The 23,331-nt window shown below is 41.1% G+C and overlaps 2 protein-coding genes across 7 annotated transcripts; one reads left to right on the top strand and one right to left on the bottom strand.

Moving 5' to 3' along the window:
* Positions 1-10,224: 10,224 nt before the first annotated feature.
* Positions 10,225-13,612, bottom strand: EXOSC3 (exosome component 3). The gene is made up of 4 exons (XM_075505199.1): positions 13,273-13,612; positions 13,030-13,179; positions 12,003-12,154; positions 10,225-10,515 (listed from the first exon to the last, which is right to left on the bottom strand). Exons 1-4 carry the CDS (start codon positions 13,585-13,587, stop codon positions 10,314-10,316), a joined length of 819 nt encoding a protein of 272 aa, XP_075361314.1. The 5' UTR covers positions 13,588-13,612; the 3' UTR covers positions 10,225-10,313.
* DYDC1 (DPY30 domain containing 1) lies at positions 13,073-23,331 on the top strand. 6 transcript variants are annotated; one of them, XM_075505204.1, is made up of 6 exons: positions 13,073-13,206; positions 16,152-16,304; positions 16,403-16,525; positions 18,297-18,377; positions 19,327-19,419; positions 21,088-23,326. In XM_075505204.1, exons 2-6 carry the CDS (start codon positions 16,158-16,160, stop codon positions 21,139-21,141), a joined length of 498 nt encoding a protein of 165 aa, XP_075361319.1. In that variant the 5' UTR covers positions 13,073-13,206; positions 16,152-16,157; the 3' UTR covers positions 21,142-23,326. The 6 variants fall into 6 exon arrangements, with proteins under 6 accessions (XP_075361319.1, XP_075361323.1, XP_075361317.1 ...); XM_075505208.1 differs by lacking the exon at positions 13,073-13,206 and adding an exon at positions 14,745-15,140 and having other exon boundaries at positions 16,403-16,489; positions 21,088-23,331; XM_075505202.1 differs by lacking the exon at positions 13,073-13,206 and adding an exon at positions 14,747-15,140.

The raw sequence follows: 23,331 nt of genomic DNA, 5'->3' as shown, positions 1-23,331 counted from the left end.
CATGGTTTTCTAGATGTCTCATTTCCCTTCCACCCACAACTGGAGAAAAAAAAATTGTCATTAAGAGGATAGCTATCCTTAAACATTTATTTTAGCAGTGTAAACAGGACCCATTGCAGCTGTGTAAAAAAAAGAAAAAACTGGGAAGTCTGTGTTTTCAAGTTGTCAATAAAACTCAGGGTAGCACACAGATTTACTTACATACTTTTCCTAAGACGACAGCTGAGCAAAAGTGGAAACACTCAGTGGGGACTCTCACAAACTGGACTGCACTAGCACATATACCCTAGTCTAAAATGGCTTTGACCATTGCTTATTCTTCCCTTCTCTCCCACTCCCAACTTCCCCAAGACATTCCATATCAAGCCTAAAAATCTTTCGGAGCTTTGTCACAACTTGCTTATCCCAAACATAAGTTAGGCTGATTATTTTTTATGAGACATTCCCCCCAGAAATGAGTCATATGACTACAAATATCTTTGTAATCTAACTCCTATGAAGAAAATTTACAATTCACAATAACCTGGTAACATGCTCATCAAGATTTCATGAGCTTTTAAATACCATTAAGGATTACAAAATACAGCATTCTGACCAATCTTCAAAAGTAGCCCTGCGTTAAGTGGGGATTTGACTGGAAAAACTTCAGAGGTCCCTTCCAACCTAAATTGTCCTCTAAATGCCAAAAACAATGCACAAAGAAGCCTCCTAACATTTCTGATGGCATGAATGTAAGCAATTTTCACAACATAAAGGATTTGTTCTTTTTGCCATTGTCAAGATCCTGTAACAAACCATTCCTTGTGTCAAGAATAAGAGTCATCTTTTTAGGTTTCTTCCCAGTCTGCGCATGTTTCATTACTGAATTCAGTACACCACTGTGCTTGGCTCTAGCTGAAGAGAAAGTTGCTGTGTCAAGCAAGCAAACCAGACTCCTTACTTTGAAAGGAAGTTAGTTGTTAGACCAAATAATCTCCCCCATTCTGAGAATGTTTTAAAGAAACCCAACATCTCAACAACCCTTTTCTTTTGAGCAAGGGAGAGCAAAGAGCTCTGGCACAACACTTTGGAAATCTTCCAACTCTCTAGGTGTATTCAAAGGGAACAGGCAGCTAGGTACCGTGCATGGGAAAATTCAAATCTCTGCTCAATCAGCAAAACGGAGATACCGCTGAAGATGGGAGGAAGTACTAGAGCACAGAACTGCAAAAAGTACTTATGCGAAGATACTGCAGGCTAAACTCACTGCTGGGTCTGCTGGGGATCCACAGCAGGAAAGCTGCGCGCTGTGGCAGTCTGCAGAGGTGGGGCAAGAAGGGGAATACCAACAGACCCACTAATGATGCAAATCAGCGCTCACCAAAAACACAGCGACCCACTAGGCAGCAAGTGGTCCCTCCTGTTCCAACCCATCCGTAAGTCGTGCAGATTCAAGCTTAAATTAAGAATTATTTTTCCACCTTGTCGGATTCTTAGGCCTTGCTTGTATTCTAACTTTCACATTCCTCACATTACACAATTCCTTAGAGCAAAATTATTCGTTACTAAAACCAAAAATATAAGATAATCAATATACGTTTCAGCTCCAACCCACAGGGCAGGGGTGGCTCTATGCATAAACTGGGCTGTAATACATTAGTCTCAGTAGATACACCCAACTGAGAACAATTTCCCCACAACGTAGTTTACCCTTTCTGTTGTCTGCTCTGAGGGGGAAATTGTCCCCGTGGCTCTAGAAGAGAAGGCTGGGAGGACCCTGCACTGCTACTTCGGGCAGCCTGAAGGTGGATGCAGTGGATTCCTTGAGTAATGCGATTGCACCCGCGACCAAACCAAGGCATTACGAATGTCACCAGAAACGAAGCACGGTGTCTCTTTGTCCTTCACTGATCTCGCTGGGCCTGCTTACACCCAGGCTAAGTGACATAAGAAAGCAGGGATCAATCAGAATATTAAATCACAAGGACAGACGTAAGCAGAATTTCAGACCTCGAAACGTCGGGGGAAGCAGTGCAGCGCCGATGGCGGGAGCAGCAGGTCGAAGGGCCATCACGGCCGTTCGGCGGCGGGCGGGAGGGGACCTCGCCCCGCGGCGCCCCTCACACCTGTCCTGCGCTGCCCGCGCCCGTACCGCTGCCCGCTGACACCCCAGCCCCGCACTTCTCACAACTCAGCCATCGCTGCGCGCCTCTTCCCCGCTGCATGAGCAGGGCCAGCCCCCGCCGGCACGCACTGCGGCCGGGACACGGGCGGCGAGCGGGGAGAAGACCGGCCGCCGGGCAGGCCGGGCCGGGGCAGCAGGCCGGCGGGGAGGCGGCGCAGGCCCGGCGGCGCTGCGGGGACGGCCCGGCCGCCCCCCCTTCTCCCCCCCGCGGCCGGTGCAGCGGCGGCTCCCGCGCCCCTCCCCGCCGGGCGCCCCCCGCGCGCCCGCCACCGCCGCCCCGCGCCCGCACTCACGCTGCCGCGCCGCGCCCGCCGCCGCTCCCGGCCCCGCGGCCGCCGCAGGGCACGTGCGTGCGGGCGGCGCGCAGGCGCCGCCCCCGCTGGCCTCCGCGCAGGCACCGCGCCCCGCCGCGCAGCGGGGATCGGCGGCGCCTTGCCGGGGCCGGCAGCGGCGGCTGCCCTGCGGAGCCGCGTCCCGGGGCTCTGCGCCGTGCGCCGCACGGGGTCCAGCGGAGCTGCGCGCCGAGGGGGATCACCCACGCCGTTGGGGACGGGAACGAATAAAAACCTCCCGTTGCCTCCCGGGACCCGTGTTCCCCTCGCTAGGATTTTTTTAGCTTCTGGCTAAGCAAAGCAAGAAACGAAATGTACGGTAAGAACCTGTGCTTAAGTATATTTAAGGCGGAAAAAACGTAATGACTGAAGTTCGAGAACGTAGTGAGCTTGTCATTCAACTGGTCTCATTAATGGGGCACTTAAAATGCTTACATATATATTACGTTCAAGAACGTACTTGCTCAGATAAGCCAGCCAATAACATGTCACAACATCATTTAACGATCGCACTCTTGAGTTGCTCGTGGTCATTAGGCACCACTCCAGCCAGAAGCTCAGAGGACTCGTCTTCGCTACCTTGGGACCATCTCCTGAGGTCTCCTGTTCACCTGGCACTTACAATGCCAAAAACCAAACAAAAAAAGGTAGCAGCAATGACAGCACAGTCTGGCTGGTAACACAAGCAGCAGCTCAGGAGAATGGACATAACCTCTTTGATGGTACTGGAGAGTCTGCATTCCAAATGACCGAGAGCCACTGGTTTTCAGCATGTCCCAAACTTAACTAGACCAAATGGCCTTTTCTTATTGCTCTCTTAACTGGGAGTCACCAGCCACTCCGGTTAGACTTGCTCAGTTTACTCCTTATTTGCAATTTCTGTTTATCTTTAGTGCAGAGCTTGGTTTTTTGAGGAATCTCACCACAAAACAAGGCCTCTGCTAACTGGAAGCAACAACAGCATCACAGTTCTGATCTAGCACAGATCCAACTGGAGGCAACATGCCACGCGTGCTGGGATGCACCAGGAATCGTCACCTGGAAGCCTGACTGAGCACCCCCGCAGACCCCTTTGAGCAGAAGACCACACCACTTCCCAGAGGCTGGCTGCTCCCTGAGCATGCCGCCCTGCTCCCACAGCAGAGCACAGCGGCCTTGCGCTGCTGGACAGCAGCACGAAACAGCGGTTTTGCAAGACAGAGTCCCTTTGCATCGTCCTGCTTAGTACATGTCAGAATGGGACGGTCTTAGGCAGTTGCAGGGAAAAGATTTTGGGTCTTTTTTGCCCAAAATTGTGGTAGCTATGCTTTTATTTATACACTGCTTTTAGAAATCAGATGGATTATAAAAAGCACTAAAGTCACTCAGACTTACCAGCAATTAAAAAATAACCTAAGGAAACTTCATGGCAGAAACAGCATTACCAGACTACCTGAAAGAACTGGGGAATCTGGGAGGACTGTAGGGTTTGGGGCTACTTTTTTTCTTGGAAATGTATGAAACCAAATAATATCTCTACTTTTTCTCTTTAACCAGTGTGGGAAGGTTCTCTGTCAACACCAAACATAATTTGCTGAAGTGGCTTTCTCACTGTTTCTGAAATGCAATCAGCATTAGAATATATGTATCTGACACTGTGACACAGCAACCTTTGGAAAAACATTATGACAAAAAATGATTGACAAATTCGGTTAGCCATCATCATATAATTAAAACCCTAATTTCTGCAAGCTGTCAACATTCCTTTCTTCTGAATTTTATCATGGTTGTGGCTCCAGCTGTCAACATTTGGCAATAGTAGAATTGCAGCGCCATTATTTTTGTTGCCATGACAACTTTTTTCTTAATGATACTTCTGAATGTTACACCTCTAACAATCTGGCAGCTGGCCTTCACAATTCAAAGGTAGCCAGTATTCCTGAGGGGGAAAAAAACCCACCTATCACAAGATGAAAACATCTTTTTATTTATTCTTTGCTCTGAGTAGGAGTCCATGACAAGGCACCAGGCAAGAACAATAAGCAGTTAATCACAGAAGTGACACTGGCTTCATTTGTCCCTATCGTAAAACAGAAAAATGCAGAAAAATCTGAGCCCACACATCTGGATTCCATCCAAGAATATCCTCCTACTTTACAAAGCAGTGAACTCCCTTCAATACATGCACACGTCTGGTAAATGCAGAACTTAAACGGTGTCATGAAAATGCTGGAATCTAACCTTCTCTGCCTATGTCTCCAGAAAGGCTTGCTTTCCATGAAAAGCTAATCTGTTGCGTAAACAGAGTTGCAGCAACTACTTTGTCCTTACTAGACTTCCTTATTTGCCTTCCTACCTTTGCCTTCATTACTTTAGAAAGGCAGGGAGATTTTGGCAGGAACGCTGAATGGGAATTTGACTACTTTGGCTTTCTGTTTTTCCCTCTTGATAAACTCATAATATGAGTGATCTCTAATAGTTCAGCTTTTCCATATACCTATTCAGATGTTACTCACACATTTTTCCTGTTAAAGAAAAGAGAATAAACAAGTCCCTAACACACACAAAAAACACTTCACAGAGCAACAGGCACCAACGTTTAATCTTCTAGTTCTCAGGTTTTGAATAGTGCTCTTAAAAAGCACACTGAGCCCTTTTCTGCCTGCTTTCATAGTTCAGTTTTATAGCGGTTAAACTGAAGAGTATCAATCTGCAAACTGCTTGTATATCAGTTAATTAAATTTCCCTAGCATGCCTGTGCATAAGTCACCCAGCATGCACTGCATCAGTATCTATGCTAAAACATGATTTAGCATTACAAAACTTTCAATTCATGTACAGAATGACAAAGCTGTGTGTTATTTCAGAAGTTAATTATTTCTATTTCTTGTTGGATCATGCTTCTACAGATCAGCTTTAGACCAAGGGCGTTGTTAGACAAAGGGCTTATATTAAACAAACTGTCTTTTCTATCAAGAAACGGAGATCTTAGGAGATCTTAAAAGCAACAAGGAAACAGACAGTGGTGGGCTAAGGCAGAATCTAGCCCCCATGTCTGTACAAGGATTTCCAGACTAATTAAGTTTTTATATATTGAGCCAATAAGATTGGATGCAGATACACAAAAATACAGCTTGAACTTTTCACCCATGTGCTTCTAAAGGCATATCCACACAGATGCAGACTGGCATAGGTTTCAGCTAGACCAGGCAAAAGCCACCTCTTGTTTGGAGGCTGGATGGTGATACGTAATCATGTGGTGGTGTTTTCAACCTAATCCTGACTCCCAGGAAATAAAAGCACCAGTCTGTCTACAGACAGCCTGGACACAGGATCTTAGATTTATGTTAAATAAGATCAGGGTGCTGTAATCACTGAAGAAACCAAAGGACCTAGAGGTCTTTTGAAATCAGTTTCGTACACATGAGCAGTTCACAGTGGAACACCAAGAAGAGATGGGTGCAACACCCTCCATCTGGACAAGAGCAGGAAGAAGGAATTAGTAAGTCTTTTTAACTGGTATACAGATGCTTATACAAATCTCTTTTGGCAATGGCCTCATAAACACTGAATCACAAAAAAGCCTACCATTTACAACAATGCAATAGATAACCAAAGCCTTTGGAAAGAGCAGATGAGGTCATTAGTCCTTCTGTCTGTCCTTCAGTCTTTAGTATCTTTACATCAGGTAACTGTAATTGAAGCAAAATTGAATCTCCACAGCCTATAGTTTTTCTTTGTCCCATTTACTGCAGTGCTATACATTCTATTCCAATTTTTTAGTTTTTCTCATGCTAGGTAGGACACCGAGGCCTAGTAAAGAGAGTTATTTTTAATGACTATTTAAGCCACTGGAATAGTGATCAAGCAGCTTCAGGCTCTATAAGCTAAAACAGGCTCTTGAACACCCCAAAATACCCATACTGATAGCACCGAAAAGGCAGTAAGTGCACTTCTGCAAGATCAGGACATCAGAGGAAAAGTCATTCTGCAGCAGTCCTGGTTAACAACCCACAACTACTACATAGTTTCTATTGAAATCCAGGCACCCAACATGTTTCTAGGCTATTTCTCTTTCAAGTTGTTGGGGCAAAACTGACATGTTTAATTCCTTACTATAGACTTCAATAGCAGTTATGCCTCTTGCAATCTATACAAGTCATTAGTAAGGACAAGGCTGCTTGTGTTACTAATACAACTAAATAAAGTGTCCTACATTAAGACAGCTAGCTTCTATACTCAGTCAAATTACATATCTCACCAAGCTGGTTGTATGTAGTTAGAAAAACTGGTGCAAATATTTATATATGTAAAACTTGGAGGTGACCAATTTAACCAAAATAACTTGTTGGTTTACTAGTTGATTTAGCTTACTCAGAACTATTTGTTCAAGCACTAAGGAAGAGAACTGGGCTTTCTCTAACAAATTTATGCTTCTCCAGTAGTAGATGAGCTGCTCTTAATATTTAAAATCTGAGAGAAAAATTCCATGACCTCTTCTGCTAAAAGAACATCTGTGTTAGAAAAACAAAATAACTCTGCTATTAAAAGTGTTGATGCCAATCTGGGTCATTTTGACAGAACTTGGCTAGGAATCATAATACACATGCCAGCAAATCTCAGTTGCAACTTCTGGTGGTATGGTGGTAATGAGTAGTTGGGCCCTGTAAACTTCTAATGTAGCAGAGCTACAGCCACACTAACCATAGCCTTAGAGTTAAGCTCTTAATCCTCTTAGTAAACTATTTGTCCGTCTGTGCAGCTTTCTTCTCCTAGAGCAAAATACAAATGTTTTACTATCACACTTAGTTTCAACACTGCATATCTGTACTTTCTGTTAGCATTTATTATTGGTCTTTATACAACACATCAACCTAGGAAGGGCCACAAACTACATATTTCCTATTTTCAGTGTATGGTTTCAATTTAATTCTTTGTGAACTTTTTTTAAGGGGTTGTGCTCATCTCTGGGGATACGGACTGTGTCCATGTTGACATCTACAATCTTTACTTCTTAACTTTCATCACAACTTGAAAGAAAAGCAATATAGCAAAGCACCCAATGCACAGTCACCAAGTATCTGAAATGAATGACTAAATGATGACTTAAGTTATCATGCAGATTAACGCAACAGAAAGACATTCTACTAAGCAAGGTACATTTCAAGTCCACAGCATCACCTCTGCAAGTTCCATTTCCTGAAACATACATGTTTATGTGCCTTTAATGGGAATGTGAAGGACTTCCTGTAACATTTCCAGCAGAATACATCATTAACTCATGATCAGTCTTTCTTCCTAGAACCAAGTTATATTCTGTGTCACTTTTTGGTGATCCTAGTTTAGTCACCAAGCCAGAACCAAAAGTTCACAAAAATATCATACAGATTTTGCCTGAATATTTTGTTTGATAAAGCTTGTCAAAGATAGTAATTGGTTTAAGGAATATAGTTAATTTTCTTTTCTCCAAGTAAAAAACAAAACAAAACCAATATTGCTGCCTTTTAGTAATGTGTTTAAATGTATTTGCTTTCAAGCATTTCTCCCCACACCCATTTTGCTCACATCCACTGTCATTTTTACCACTGCATAAATTGTGAAACAAAGTTAAGAGTAATACATACTTAAAATTAGTGTGTAGGGGGTAAAACTCAAGTACTTTGTAGATACACCATTCTGTTTAATTTAAAACAAGCATAGTTTTAATGCACTTTGTTTCCTGCTCTTGATTTAACTAAAGTTATATTTGGGTGATAAGCAGTTGACAGTGGGACAGAATAATCAGTGGTATGAAATAGGGCACTGATGATGTTGAAGACTTTCAAGGTCGCCATTTGCTATGCTGCACCACCAAAACAGCATTTTTAAATCAGGGATTGTTCATGTATCTTGCAGGTTAGGCTTAAAACTCAGACTTTTGGGAGGGAAGGGAGGTTGCTTAGACAGGTAAAAGGAGGAATGGTAAGGCTAATGGCATTTCAAGCCACAACGCTTCAGGAAATGATCTGTGTCATTCCCCATTCTTGTGGTTTTACTATTACGATCCAAGAATACTCACGGAAAACAAAGTTAGCACCCTGAGATGATTTGGCAAGTGCTTTTCTGCTTATGCCAGCTATTGTTCTAATAACAGACAACCTGCACGGGCTCTGGCTAGCTAAAGTTGAAAAAACACTGGGGAAGAGCAGAGTTAGTGAAATCCCTATTAAATTACAGCTTTTCATGTGTAGTAAGAGATAGATTATAGGCCTAAAGGATTTATGGGATGTGAATGAAAGTTACTTTGGCTAGAAGACAGGTGAAAAAGAGATGACTAAAGATTTACCAAGCCAGATGAGCAATACCCTAAATGCTAAATAGGGAGGCCAGTGAAGCCCAGAAAGAATTCTGAATTGTAGCCATTAGACTTGTATGGAAGCCATTAGAGTTGTGTTTTTATTGAATCAGGGGAAGCCCTAGGTAAGCATATTAAAGATGAGTCAGAGGAGTGGCTCTGAATTGAAGCAATTTTTAAATGAGAGAGATGCCAAAGAAAACTGTATCAAATACCACAGGCTGAACTTTGGATGAAATACAGAATAAATAGGAAGAATTTTGTTTCCACTTAGAGTAAGCCTGAATACCATCTTAATTCCAATTAGTCCATTTTTTCCAATTTCCTTTAACTATTGCTATCAAACTATTCAGCTTAAGAACCACAAAACATCACAGATCTAAATAACTGCTTAAACAGCTCCCATGCAGTTCATTTGGTACATACAGCCAAACTTTTCTCCCACAGGAAGCAGCCACCAGTAATTCCCCTTCCATTACTCCACGGTTCTCTTTCTCTCTCAAAAGAGCAGTAGCAAACTATGCACATATTAAAATAGACTGACACCTTATCCTTCCTAGGACACCATTTCTTCTATATGCATGTGAGGAACTACTACACAATGAAGCCTAATACAGCTTTTTTCAGAAATGCTGATTTTGCTAAACCTGAAGCAAAGTTACATGGAATCGTCATGCCTTAACTAAACAAAATCTAAAATGTCTAGAATTGAGAAATACATGGCTATTGCTGCAGCAGTCTTTACCTAATCTCTTGTTAAAAAGCACTTATGAGAAAGTTGCAAGTGACTTCAAATAGCATTGCTGTTACGTATATTTTTTACTTCCAGTAAGCCATCAAGCTTCCTGAATGTTCATACTGAAGCTAGGTCCTAATTACTACTTCCTTAAGACTACTAGCCAAGTTACCTTTTAGGGAAGTGGTAAGGTCACTGTGACCATATGCTGGGTCTTATCTCATCATTTGCCTTAACCACCCTTTTTTTTATATGCTATGCCCTGTAATTATTTTCTGGTATTCTCCACCTGCATTTCTGTTCCCAAATTTTGTAAAATATTAAATAATCACTTCTTGTCACTGTATAAATAGAGCACCTGACCAGAATGCATGACCTGCAGGATACTTTCCACTACCTCAAGTAAACATGTATTGTTTGAAGTTTTAATATTGACTAAAAAAGCAAATATATGCAGTTTACAAATTGACCAGTTTTCTTACAGAAGACTTAAGTAGTTACACCTCAAAACTCACAGCTAATGGAAGCTTTTAAAGACTGTCTCCACATCACTCAGAAAATTCATGAACATAAACAGGGTTTCATAATCACAGAAGCGAGTAAAAACAAAGTTCCTTAACAAGACAAAACAAGCTGAGTGGATAAAGAAGGGAATTGAAGAACAACAAAAGTCTAGTACTTCATTTAAAAAATGGCTTTTAATATAAATCTGAATACAAAAATAACCCAAACACCCTACAGTCATCTCAAATAATCAAGGTTCTCTTATCAATTCCCTGACAGTTTGGCAAACGCTTGTTTTCTCTGTTCTGCAGTCATATACTCACAGGCTTCCAAAATATTTACTATAATTAAAGTCTGTTGAACTGTTTTTGCTTTTACCCATATTCTTCCATTCATTCCCAGCACCAGCTCGAACGGGTACAATTGTGACAACTCCTGAATTATTTCACATTTGGGAGCCAAGAGTCTGTAAACAAGATTAAAAAAAGTCAGAGGAAGAAGTAAGTGATCACATTTGAGAGACACCACATTATTATCAATCAATAACTAAACCACAGTACTGAAGTTATGGGAGCTATTAAAGCAAGACCAAAAGGTAAGATTACCAAGTTGCATGTGCATCCAAAATAGCAATACAGTACCAGATTTTTAGTTTTCCTCTCACATAAAATGTATGCACCTAAAAAAATATAGCACTTGTGAATTTTGTTGTTTTTTTCTAATTAGATTCAGAAGTAATACCTGACAAATTTCAAATGAATTGATACTTTTATAACAATTCTTATTTAATAAATTCTAAAACTACACTGTTTGACAAAGTGACATTTTTGAAGTGCTGGTATTTATAAATTTGACACCAGAGTTAAAGATGTGTCTTTCAAAACACAACTTCCCTTCTCCTTCAGGAGACAGTATTAACAGCAGTAAACAGAATATTTTGTTTCTATTAGGTGACATCATACTGAAAAATAGAAGTGTCAAGAATATTGTCTAGGACATCTAAAACTAAATCAAGTTTCAACAGGCTTTCTCAAAGAAGAAACAAACATGTTGGGATTCAGCAGTTTACTCGTACTATACAATTATTTCTTTACTTGCATACAGACAAAATTTGGAAAACAAGCAGAATGGCTGCAAAAATATTTTGTGTCAGTTCACACTGACTTCTGATGGGACATGTAAACCAGACAAATCATTACTTAAAACACCCAGGTATGAGATAGCTGCTCTGCATCTCCAGATTGCTTTTCCAAAGAAAAACAAAACCAAAAAATCCTACCCAAAAGCAACAAAGCTTGACTATTATTTATGCATATAATCTGGTATTCTTTGATAGTCTCAAAACTCTTGTATTTACATCAGCATAAGTAACTCCAAAGTTCACAATACATTTAACAGCTTATGAAGTGGTTCCTGGATTAACATGTCAGTTTTAAATGAAAATCCCACAATTTTTTTATCTGTATCCTTATTTCAATGCAATTTATTTTCCTTTGGAAGTCAGAAAATAATGTGTATTAATATGGAAAGACCCCTTTAATCCGCTGTCAGTCAAATTTACACCCCGCACTATCCCATTAAGCAGAAAAAGTACAGTAAGCATTTCCAATTTTTAAACTCCAAGGTAGTAGGTACATACCGGAAACCCCAGCTTGAATGTTTGATTTCCCCAGGTCAAAGGTTTTGTTTTCCATACTGCCTTGGCAACCACATCACTTTTTTTAAACAGGTCACACAACACAGTATAGAAGAGCATCTAAATCTCTTAAGGGGGAAAATACATGCTCCTTCTAGGTCAATATCCACGCTGTATTCAGTAAAACTGGTATAAATGCACTCAAACAATTACACACTGATTACCAACTTGTCTACACTACTCAGAGGAAATAGTTGTGCAAATCCTACCCACCATATTACATGTTAGAGTGACTACTTACTTTTCTTAGTACTTACTTTCTTATTAGACCTAAAGAAACTTTAAAGAGGAAGCCATCTTGCCCAATTATTCCCATTCCACTTGATCTTCCACTGCTGTCTATACAGACCATCTCTGGTTCCATGTCTTTATTTGCTACAAGAAACTGACCATAAATAAGATCTCCCACCTAAACAAAGCAGTGTCAAAAAGCAAAAGTATTAGAGAAGATTATACTGCACATTTGTAAGAAATACTCAGTTGACAAAGATCCTCTCATGATGCCACAAAATAATTTTAAAATATTGGTGATAGAAAAATAAACTGGTATAATAGGAATTTTCATTTTCTCTTCTTCTACTAAAGAAAACATCCGCTAGGAACAAATATCTTGTATCACTACTGCAACTTGAAAGACAAAAAAGTACAGAATTTTACTTCATGGAGTAGTCCTCTCTTCTTTTTTAAATACCAAACATGAATTACTCTTTCTTCAGACTTTAAGGATATTAAAAGTCTAAGCAACCTCCTCTTGTAATCATTTATCAGGACAACAACAACAACATCACACTAACCTAGTTTGGTTTTTTTACAGTCCATTTTTACATTCTGGTGATGGTATTTCAGTTCAATGCAGAAGCTGTGGCATGCATGTGCCACACGACTGTTTATAACAGTGTCATTAAAAAAGCAACTGTTTTCTATCAATATCAGATGCTGTAAAAGCTTGTTTTAAAACCTTAACTTCAGAGTGCCCCCTTGGATGCACATTAGTCAAGAACTGCATCTACTGCTGGCAGTATTATGAGAAAGTTAAAATGTAAGGAGTGAAAAAGCCTGCCATCTGACAGATAGCAAACCGCACTAGTTGCATGTTCTTTTAAAAAACCTAATCGTGCAAAAACCTCCAAGGAGGGACACAACAAAACCACTGCAAATAAACGTGGGCTCCTCCTCTTACATGCGACGTATAATACCTTTTGCTAAGAAAAACTACTAAAACGTAACAAAAGCACCACCAACCGGCATTGCTGAAGCGTTACCTCCAATAAACAAAAGTATTACCTGCACATTTGGCCTGTTTCTCTTCGTGGCCCCTTCAAAGGCCAAGTAGGACAGAGACGCCTGCTCGCTCCCACCGACGTCCAGCTTGAACACGTCTCCCGCTTTGGCCGTCACGATTCCTATTACGTGGTCGCCCTTGACCGGAACGTACTGCAAACGGGGTTCGTGGACAAACAGGTCGGTTAAGCGCGGACAAGACGGGGGCTCCCCTCCGCCGCCCACGTAGTCCCTCCGCGCCCCTACCCGCTTCTGCTGCGAGTCCACCCAGTAGGCGCCTCCCGCCGCCGCGCCGCCGCCCGCCTGGCGGTGCCGTAGCAGGCCGCACTTGGTCACCAGCAGCCCGGCCGCGCACCGGCGCAGGCCCGGCCCGCACAGCAGCCGGCCCCGCGGGGCCGCCCCGGCGCCCAGCCGCAGCCGCTCCCCGTCCTCGTCGGGGTGGGCGGGGAGGAGCAGCACGTCCCCGGGCAGCACCACCTGCCCCACGCAGGCCTCGGCAGCCACGCCGCGCCCCGCCGCCATCGCCGCGCAGGCGCCCAACCGTCGCCGGGCGCCGCGCATGCGCGGCGGCGCCGGGGCGAGGGAGCGGCGCTCCTCGGGGGGCGGCGGCGGGGCACCTCCGCCGGCCGCTTCTGAAAGGGCAGCCGCAGCCCGGGGGTGGGCTTCCCCTCCGCCCCGGCGGTGAGGGCGGCTGCGCCTTTGCCGGCCCGTGAAACGTGTTCGCAGAGCGCCAGCGACATCCTCCGGCCAGCACAGTAATACCTGCTCCCGGCAGCGTCTCCCCACCTACTCGGTAGTATGTCAGAAACACTGACGCCAGCTTCTTACCTTTCACAAGTCAGTGTTATCAGCTGTATGCTTCATTACTCCGATGCAGCCTTTCCTTCTGGGAAGAATTCATTCTGCAGTCTTTCATTTCCGCTAGGGAAAGACCAGGATAACGTTAGTGCAATTAAGCTTCAGAATTAATACAGACACTGAATTAATTCTTGCAGCAGCAATTATTTGCAAGGGTTTTTAATACCCGATTAGAAGTTGCCAGTAGAACAAACAGCTGGCCAAATGCGAGGTGAATGTCGGCCAAGTAGCTTGTCAATGAGGAGGAAAGATCCGTCTGCTTTAATTCTGGAAGGCTAACTCCAAGCATGGGAGATCACCGCTTTGTTTAAAAAGGAAGCCTGTACTTGGCTACGAAGCCCTTATTCGGTGTTAGCTCGGGTTCCTTATGCGAAAACTCCGAGAATATTTTCTTCCCTAAATTGCTTTCTAGTCTTTATCTACATGTGCCTACACACACACATAGAATTATTCCCTCTATAAATTAAACAGGAAGGATCTGTCCGTTGCCAGTATACTGCATCAGGACTGATTAGAGATGTTTTTCCGTTTTGTGGAAACCCCTTCTGTTAGAAAGGAAACTGTTCATGGAGAGATGGCGCTAAACGCATGGAACATGGGTTTGTCCCTAGGAAGACCCCACCGCCACCCCGAGGCGCGGTAGCGGACGCGCCGTTTCGGCTGTCCTCGGTGGTTCACCCCGCGCTCCTGGGAAGGATGCGGCCGCCGGACGCTGTCCCGGGACTCCCCTCCCGCGCCCGGCGCCGCGGCCCGCTACTGACCGGGCGGCTGGCACCGCCCCCCCGGCACCGCCCCGCTCTGCCGCCGGCCCCTTCCTCCAATCGCGTGCCTCCTGCCGGCCACGTAAGCAACACCGCGGTGCGCTCGCGAGCGGCGTTGCTTAGCAACCCAGCGCGTTGGGGGGCGGCGCGTGCCTACCCCGAGCCTCCGCGCAGGGCACCGTAGCGGCCGTTACGGCGCTGGAGCGGGGAGAGAGGCGCCCAGCAGCCGCTGGGCTGGAGACAGGCGGTCAGCAGGAGCGGGGGGGTGTGGTGGAGGCTGCCGTCCCGGAGCTGCGCTCGGGGCTCCGGGGGCTAGTGCCAGGGAGCAGCGGGAGCAGGGCTGCTCTCTGAAGGAAGGCGAGCGGGGAGCCGAGGGCGGCCACAGCGCAGGCCGGGTAATTACCTCACCGACAGCGCGCAGCCCACCGCGCTAGAGGCAGGGCGGTGACAGCACCGGGCCCTAGCGACAGTCCGCGGAGCGCCGGGCGAGGCAGGGTAACGTGCCAGGTCCACCCAGGAAATGCGAACAGCACCACAGGAGCAGAGCCAGGAACAGGCCAGCCCAGCGCGTAGCTCAGGGGAAAGATAAAGGCCCCAGCCTGTGCTTAAATGCAGCGCGGGGCAGAGGACGTGGGTGGAGGCTCCAGGCGAAAACAGTCAGGGCAATTAAGGTCTACTAGCCTCAGGGCCCTGACGGCTAGCTCCCGGCCCGCCACCTCAGGGGCCGATGTGCATGGGGAGGGTGAGAGGGGTTTTACATCCGCGGCGTTTCGCACAGGGCAGTGTGAAGTGCCCTGTCTCTCTCCTGCCGACGGGCCGTGTGGCGCAGAGCTGCGCGGCGTGTTCGTGGGGACCTGCTGCTCGACGGGCGCCGTTCCTAGCGAGGGATCGGCTGCCTCCTCCGGGCCGGACGGATTCAGTCCCCTTGACAGCAGACGAAGGGTGTTTCAGCGTTGCAGAAATCGGGTTTCGGATGGTTTATGTGCTTACTAGCACAGGGCCAGTAAAACCTCGTGTGTGCGGAGATTTGTTCCTTTCATGACTCTTAGAGTGATTGCTTCAGGGCCTGGTCTTGCATGCATATCCTAAAGATAGCTTTGTTAGTTCAAAGTAAAATATGTCCTTAATCATTCACAGAGCTACTTCACTGTTCTTCAAATATCCCTATAGAAGTTTTCTATGTGCTCTTGTGGTTTTGAGTGTTTTTGCTATCATGTTGACCTAGAGTTACCAGCATATTTCCAAGCAGTTTCTGAATTATATGTGCCTAAACAGTAAGAGGGGGGGTTGAGCATTTTTTTCTGCAGTGCTTGGTATAACTGATCTGTCACTGGTGTTTTAAGAACTAAACCAATGTTAAATTTAAATATCTTTCTTCTGTTAATTGCCAGGTTAATGAAAAGAGTAATGTCATATTCAGTATTTGGTGCCTGAGGCAATAATTCTTAAAAACCCTAATTGAATTCTGACATTGATGGCTAATGTCTGTCTCTTTGTTGTTACTAGATGTGAATGGAGTCTCAGTATCTGAAGAGATGCCTGGGAAGTTGCTTGAAAAAGGGACTGGCAGAGGTGGTAGAACACCGGCCAGCAGATCCAATAGAGTATCTGGCACATTGGATTTACAATTACAGAAGAATCTTAGATGAAGAAAAAAAGGTGGATCCATCAGGGGCAGAAAAATTCATGACAATATAATTCACGCTATTTAATCTCTTGTTATTTTTTTAATTGATCCTGTGTTATCTCTGAAATAGAGAATGTTGGAGAGGATTGAGCTGGAACAAGAACGGGAGGCAGCCCTGGAAGAACTTGAAATGTTAAGAAAAATGAAGGAAGAAGAGCTAATGATCCAGTGGAAACTTGAAGAACAACGTCAGGTTAATAATACTTAATAATAGATAATTATAAATAGTGTATGATGCTGTGGCATCTTTTAGCTCTCTGTATACTTCCAATCTCTGTTATAATGATTTGCATAGAACGTAGCATAAAACAAGTACTGTAATCTCACTTTTCTAAATAATAACTGAAATGATTAGTCAGCACATGGGAAGGAAAACTTACATACTATGCGGAAAAATGTTATAGAAAAAAATGAAGGAGCCTAAGGTGAAAAGCAAGCAATTTAAGACTTGCATGAGAAGTAACTTAAAATAAGTAGACTGTCTTCTGAGGTTAATTATGAACAAGAGCTGGTGCAAATAAAGCTAGAAATCATTGCAAAAATTTTTGACACTCCTGCTAGGAGGCCTGGGAGTAATAACCGATCATTGTCTCAAGCTACTGCAATATAATATCAGTAAGAAAAAAAAAGATAAGGAGAATGTATACGCAATTGTAGAGTCCTGAAAATGGTTGGGAATCAGTGAACGAAGACTGCATATTTAAGCAGTATTTATAGCCTGATCCAATGACGTGCCTTTTTCTTTCCTTAGCTACCTGAGCATTCTCTTGGCATAAAGCAATTTGAATCCTATACTATGTGGACTTGAAATATGAGAAATAAAGATAACACCTGTGTTTCTAGCTATCTTTTATGAAGGAGTCATGTGAATTTGACCATACGTGTAATAGCCTCTGTTGCAGTGGTAATGTTGACATTGTCTGACTGGATTTTTTTACATGGCTGACTTTCACGATGTTAAAATCAAAAGTGTAATTTTAAATCTGTGCTGATCTTGTTAAGCCCAGTTCTAGTGTAAGATGCATTCATTCTATTTCACTTGCACTTTCTAAATCTGGAACTTAATAATTTGCAGACCAAAAGTTATGTGCTTAAGGATATCATGAGTCATTTAAAACAGTAAATGGAATCAAGAATGAGATTGTGTCTAGAGAGAATTCACAGAGAATTAAATAAATTGTTTCATGTAAACCAAGGGAAAGATGTTGAACAATACTCACATTAGACACATTTTTTAACCTAACTCACAATTTTGGCTATAGTCACGTACTCAGGCATGTTTTGATTATACGTACCAAAAAGGAATGTGAAAACTAGTTACTACAATATGGCAATGTTTGTAGTAACTGCTCACAGAATGCTACAACAGTGTTCTCTAGGCCCTAGTGTTGTTGAATGTGAATGCTTAGATTGTGCAGTTTCTGAAGTTTTGATGCAATAGGACTCAGGCTGACAAATAATAAACACTTTGTATTAGATATTTCCAGTTGGAAATTTTAAAGGTTGATGATGAAGATGTTTAATGTTAATGGCATTGCGTACTAATCTTTTCTATATTCTATTTGCATACCAATCTTGATTCTGTGTGGATTCATCTGTCTGCACTAGATACTATAGGAAGTATCAAAGAGCTTAATCCAAAGTATAGGAAATAATGAATATAAACTGATAAAGAGCATGAGGAATGAGACAGTATCTTAAGTGTGTGCACTAACTTCAGTTGTCTATTTCTTCTTCCTCTTGGTAGTAAAGCCTTTCTATCCATGCGAGTCTAAAACCCATTAAAATGTTTAGTCAGATGATACTGAAAGGGCTTTATGTTATTAACATTGAAGTTATGTTTTATGCTTCCTTTTTTATTTTATTTAAGATTTAAATCATGAAATACATTGTAAGCAGTGGGCTGGGGAAGATGAATGTGGGTTTTTTTCCTTCTAATTTGTCCTTTCTTAAACTGACTGCAGGGTCAGTTGGAACAAGAACGTGAGGAGTTGGAACTGCAGAATGAAGAAGACGAAATGCTGTTGCAGCAGAAAGATCAAGAGGTTTAAGCCAAAGCTTAGTCCGTGGTTTGAAAATACTGTTAATCAGCTGTCTTTTCCAGATGCAGGCACTAAATACGAAACACAAGGCAGAAGCCCATGGGTGTTGAACAAACAAATAATTTTAAAAAAAATTGTGAAAATGGGGAAAGAATGTCTAACACCATGCTTCCAGTCTGGGCTTTATACTTGAATTTTGGTCTGTTCTATTAGGTTTATTTAGCTTATATTCAGAACAGAGCATAAATTTATTGCAAAATTAAGTGTAAGGTCAGCTTAGTTGATGCTTTCACATTCCTTGACAGTATTTATGAGAAAGTATTATAACTTAAGCGTGTCTAATTTAAGTGTCTAGATGGTATTGTTTTACTGTGTGTCAGCGCAAAGTCCATTTGGTGTACCTGGAAAAGGAACTGTGGTTTGGAATTGGGATGCCTTCTGATTCTGAAAACGTCCTGGTGCACAGGAATTTATACTAACAGAAGAATGCATATACAGATGTCCGTGTAAATGTATGGTCTTTTAATGCTATTTCAGTAAAAACATACACTGATAATTGGCATGTTTATCTCAAGAAAGCTTTTAAATGTGAATATCTCTTAAATTGATGTGGAGCACGTCATATTTTGGAGATATGTACGTTTTTAGAGCACTCTGTTAAAATACCTACAGAACATAACTGTAGAAAGATGACAGTATGAAAGTGACAGGAAAAACGAATATGTAGAAATTTAGACCAAAATTCCTGTTATTTAAAAAAAACTGATACAAAGAGTCTTAACAAGCATACAAAGGCCATATTCGCATACTAACACATTTGTATAGCATGCATCTAAAGTATTATCTTTATATTACTACATAATGTCATTTTAACACATCTGAAATAGTCTCTGTAGATAAGTATTCATGACATGGAATACTTTTAACTGAAAACTGGTTTTCATTACTATAGGAAAATGAAAAGACGATAGCCGAACTCACAGATAGACCTGGAGCGCCTAATCTGACCAGAGTTGAGGAGCTAGATGAGAATGGACAGTTTGAGGTAAGTGTTTAGAAAGAACAGGGAGATTAGAAATGATTGATTCTTACAGATTTGCTTTTCTGTGCTGACATATGGAAGGTTAAAACTGTTGCAGTTAAGACTGTGCTGGTTCTCTCCTATGGTTTTAAGGGATGGTGTTTTGGCCACAACCTCCAAACTGTCCTTAGCCTGTTCTCTGGTACAAGTTAAGCCATTCTAAAAGACTGTCTGGTGTTGGCTGACTAAGTCCTCAAGATTTGAAATGCCCTTTTGTATTCAAATGTGTTAAAAATGGAAGTATGAGTATTCTCAGAGAGGAGGTAGCCTTCCTTTGGCATGTGAATGGATAGTTATATACAACATGTACTAAATCACAAAAGATTACTCCTTTTTGAATGATTGAAGTTATTTATATTTTTCTGGTTGGTGTGAAGTATATTTTTTGTGCAGCAGAACACACTCTTGTGCAGAGATACCTGAGCAAACATTTAAAATAAAAGACCAGATACTAAGGACACCCAGTGCTCACTAAGGCTAGGACCTGCTGAGAATCACGTTGTCTGAGCCTTGTGCCAACATGAATGTACTGCTTTCAGTACTACAACTATGGCTCTATCTTGTTATCCTCAGACATCTTCTATGCCCAGCTTTCTTTTCTTTTCTTTTTTTTTTTTTATTCCTTTTATACTCGACAGTTCAAGGAAATGAGAGGCCATGAATCAGCCTTCATTTACTATAAGCCATGGCAGTACCTTTAACAGATACTGCCAACTCCTGTGAAATCACTCAGCTGTATGAGTATTCACTGGTCATAAAGATACTGATATCTGTCTGATTTTTTCCAGTTAGAGTATTCCAAGTGGTATGACTTGAGATTTTGATATACTAGTTTTAGTACACCATTGTCAGAACCCTTTTTCCTTTATTAGCCTTAATAATTTGCTCACTTAATTTCTGGTATCAGTAGTGTAATTCTAGCTCAGAATTTATATTGTGTTATTAACATGATTTATGCTTAAGGTTACTTTAATAACAGCCTGTTTTATAAGTGCTCTCTAAATATATTTATGAACATACTTAGGACGATTCTTAGGGTCAGGTTTTCACAGGTGTTTTTTGCACTAAGGTAAATCAGATGAGTTCTCAAGGTCTTATATAGCCCAAATTTTTATAGTTTTCTGATAATTACATATTAAAAAGTGTTCTTGAGGCTTCAGGCATATTTTATGTGTTCTTAAATAAGTGAATTGCAAAACCAGAAGTGAAAATGAGTAGTAAACTTACCTGCTTCTCCTTATATGTGCCATCTTCCAAGTTTTCATGCCAAAAGTTGTTTAAAGTTGGATTACATTGGCCTTTGGTGATGTTATTTCAGGTTTTACAGTAATATGTTTGTTGAATTAAATTACAAATTAAGAACAGATCAATAAAATTAAAATATATAGACTTGTACTATTGAAACTGTTCTGTTCTCAGAATCATAATACTTCATCCAGACTTGCTGGATTTTATAATAAAAGTCCGGTGATAAACTTCATCATATTTCACTGAATGGAAGAATAGATAATTATATTGATGAATACGGACTTGTCTGTGATGTGGGTTTTTCTTTTTCTTTTTTCCTCTGTTTTTCTTTTTACAAAGTTCAGTTAATGCTGGCAACTGATATAATTTCTTTTTTGTTTTTAGAGTATAACAGATCTCATGGCAGAATCAGAACACGAAAGTTCCCAACTGATCTGAAAGCAGTAAATATACTTTCTACTCATTACTTGCCGATCCTGAAGTGTAATGTCTTAATTTATGTATTTTATATATAGAACTGATTTACATACCTGTTGGTCAGCTTCTGTGCTTTCTGGGTGTTTGTATAAAGTCTGTTAATTCTGGCACATGATGCTTCCTTTTTGTTCTTAAACTATTGTAGCTAGCACGGCTGACTCGGAGGAAGAAAACTGCAATTGAAATGAAAGCAGTAAATATATTTTCTACTTATTGCCCATTGATTCTTGAAGTGTAACAACATAATCATTATAGATATAATTAATGTGTCAAGATTATTTTGGAGTAGAGACTACAATATGATAATTTGAATCAATATTAAAAGAATAAAATATTATTGAAAAAGGATTTCCCAAGAATTTGAATGGTTTCTGATAGAAAGAGGGAATGCTCTATAGATTAGAAGATGGAGAAAGAGTTCTGCACATCAAACTAGATGCAAAAATCAAATCAGAAGATTTCTCAATTTATCCGGAAGAGATAAATTCAACTCTATGTGACTCAGTAGACAGATGTACTAAAAGATCTTGTGTCTCTTGGAAATCATGAGGTGCTTTTTGTAACACTAGGTGTTTGCTCTAGGCTTTATAATAACCTGGTATTAGGTGAGCTGCAAGTGTCTGCATATCAGTTTTGATTAGTCAAGTCTTAAAATAATCTTTCCTGCATTTGTCTTGAGTTTGCAAATCAATAAACTACATCTTTGTCTTTACTAAATACCATTATTAGTTCTCAAAGCTTCACTTCTAAAAATATTGAAGAATATTTAGCTTGATCCATATTTATCTATAAAAATAAGTTTTATAGTCCTTAAAGATTGCATTAATTTTTATAAGAACAAAGTTCTGTAATCACTGATATCTTGGTACAGGTTGTCAAGAATGTTCCGTGTCTGTTCATTATAAATGGAAAAGACACCAGCATTAAGAAATCCTATGCTGCTTGGTTAAAACGTGCCTTTGCATTTCAGTGTCTTCTAATAATACAGGTTAGTTGGACGATTAAGTCGTTGCCGATATTGTATAATGAAAATACTCTTCATTACAAATTCAGGGCATAGTTAGTGCATTCACTGCATTCTTCAGTTTTGGGATGAAAGAGATTTTTAGGATAATTTCACTTTAATTTGTTTATATTATAACTAGCTTTAACGGTTTTTCTAGCTTTGGCAAACTGTTAAAAATATCTATATACCAAATAGGCAAAGGTCAATCATGTAATAAATATTTTTCTGCTCTAAATAACTTGTTCTGTTCATGTGGCTTATACTAGGCATAATCCTATCAATTTTTAAAAAGGTAAGCACTATTGATTTCTAGTATAGTAATATATTATTTTTCCCTTAAAAATAATAAAGTACATTTATTAAAAAAATCCCGTTGCCCTCTTTATTGCCATATTGCTTTTTGGACGGTTTTAATTAGCATGTCTTGTATGAACATCTTTAAAATCCAAAGGGAAAAATGTCACTTTCCAGGTATAAATAATTAGAAATGGTTTTGTAACTTTTTAAGTAACGAAAAATGGAACTACTTTTGTGACTAGGTGGTCAGTCTTTGCTATCTACGTTTATTCTGCATCGGTATAGGTTTGCAATTTCTATGACAGTCAAGAACCTTTTCTGTGGAATGAATATGCCCTTATGATTGATGTTCCACTAAATCAATTTTGTCACAGTTTATGATTATATTTATTAGTAACAGTTAAACTAGTATCATTTTAAGGCCACATTTTAAGATACAACAGTTCTAATTACACCTGTGAACACTGTATGCACAGCAGCTTCTTGTGCCAATCTTAAAGGGATGAAGGAACTGGATAAATAGATGGAGTTTCTCTTTTGAGCCAGTATGTATAACTGAATCTTGTTATTTAGATTAAAATTTTCAAAAATTGTAAGTAACTTGTGTCCATTTACATTTTATGTCCAATCATGTTGACTATGAAAATTTCAGCCTTTGTACAGCCTTCATATTTAATTAGGAAATATGTTCAAGTTATGACAGTATTTTAAAACAAGTAGTAAATAATTCTAATAACTACTTCCAACATGTGGCTTTCATTTTCCATCTTTTCATAACATTTGTATCTTTGTTTGATTTTGTTATATGTGTGTCCACTAGAGTGCATCCTAAATAAACACACTGGTGG

This window comes from Mycteria americana, chromosome 6 (genome assembly GCF_035582795.1).
Source record: "Mycteria americana isolate JAX WOST 10 ecotype Jacksonville Zoo and Gardens chromosome 6, USCA_MyAme_1.0, whole genome shotgun sequence".
Classification (NCBI taxonomy): domain Eukaryota; kingdom Metazoa; phylum Chordata; class Aves; order Ciconiiformes; family Ciconiidae; genus Mycteria; species Mycteria americana.
Note: the sequence above shows the minus strand (reverse complement) of the source record. Positions and strands in the feature narration are given on the sequence as shown.

Excerpts from the sequence above, each read along its gene's own strand:
- DYDC1 (XM_075505204.1), top strand. The coding sequence starts at position 16,158 with ATGGAGTCTCAGTATCTGAAGAGATGCCTGGGAAGTTGCTTGAAAAAG. Across the intron at positions 16,305-16,402 it reads TCTTAGATGAAGAAAAAAAG|AGAATGTTGGAGAGGATTGA; the intron begins GTGGATCCATCA and ends TCTCTGAAATAG. Across the intron at positions 18,378-19,326 it reads TGCAGCAGAAAGATCAAGAG|GAAAATGAAAAGACGATAGC; the intron begins GTTTAAGCCAAA and ends TCATTACTATAG.
- EXOSC3 (XM_075505199.1), bottom strand. The coding sequence starts at position 13,587 with ATGCGCGGCGCCCGGCGACGGTTGGGCGCCTGCGCGGCGATGGCGGCG. Across the intron at positions 13,180-13,272 it reads TGGACTCGCAGCAGAAGCGG|TACGTTCCGGTCAAGGGCGA; the intron begins GTAGGGGCGCGG and ends CCCCGTTTGCAG. Across the intron at positions 10,516-12,002 it reads TCTTTAGGTCTAATAAGAAA|ACTCTTGGCTCCCAAATGTG; the intron begins GTAAGTACTAAG and ends TCTTGTTTACAG.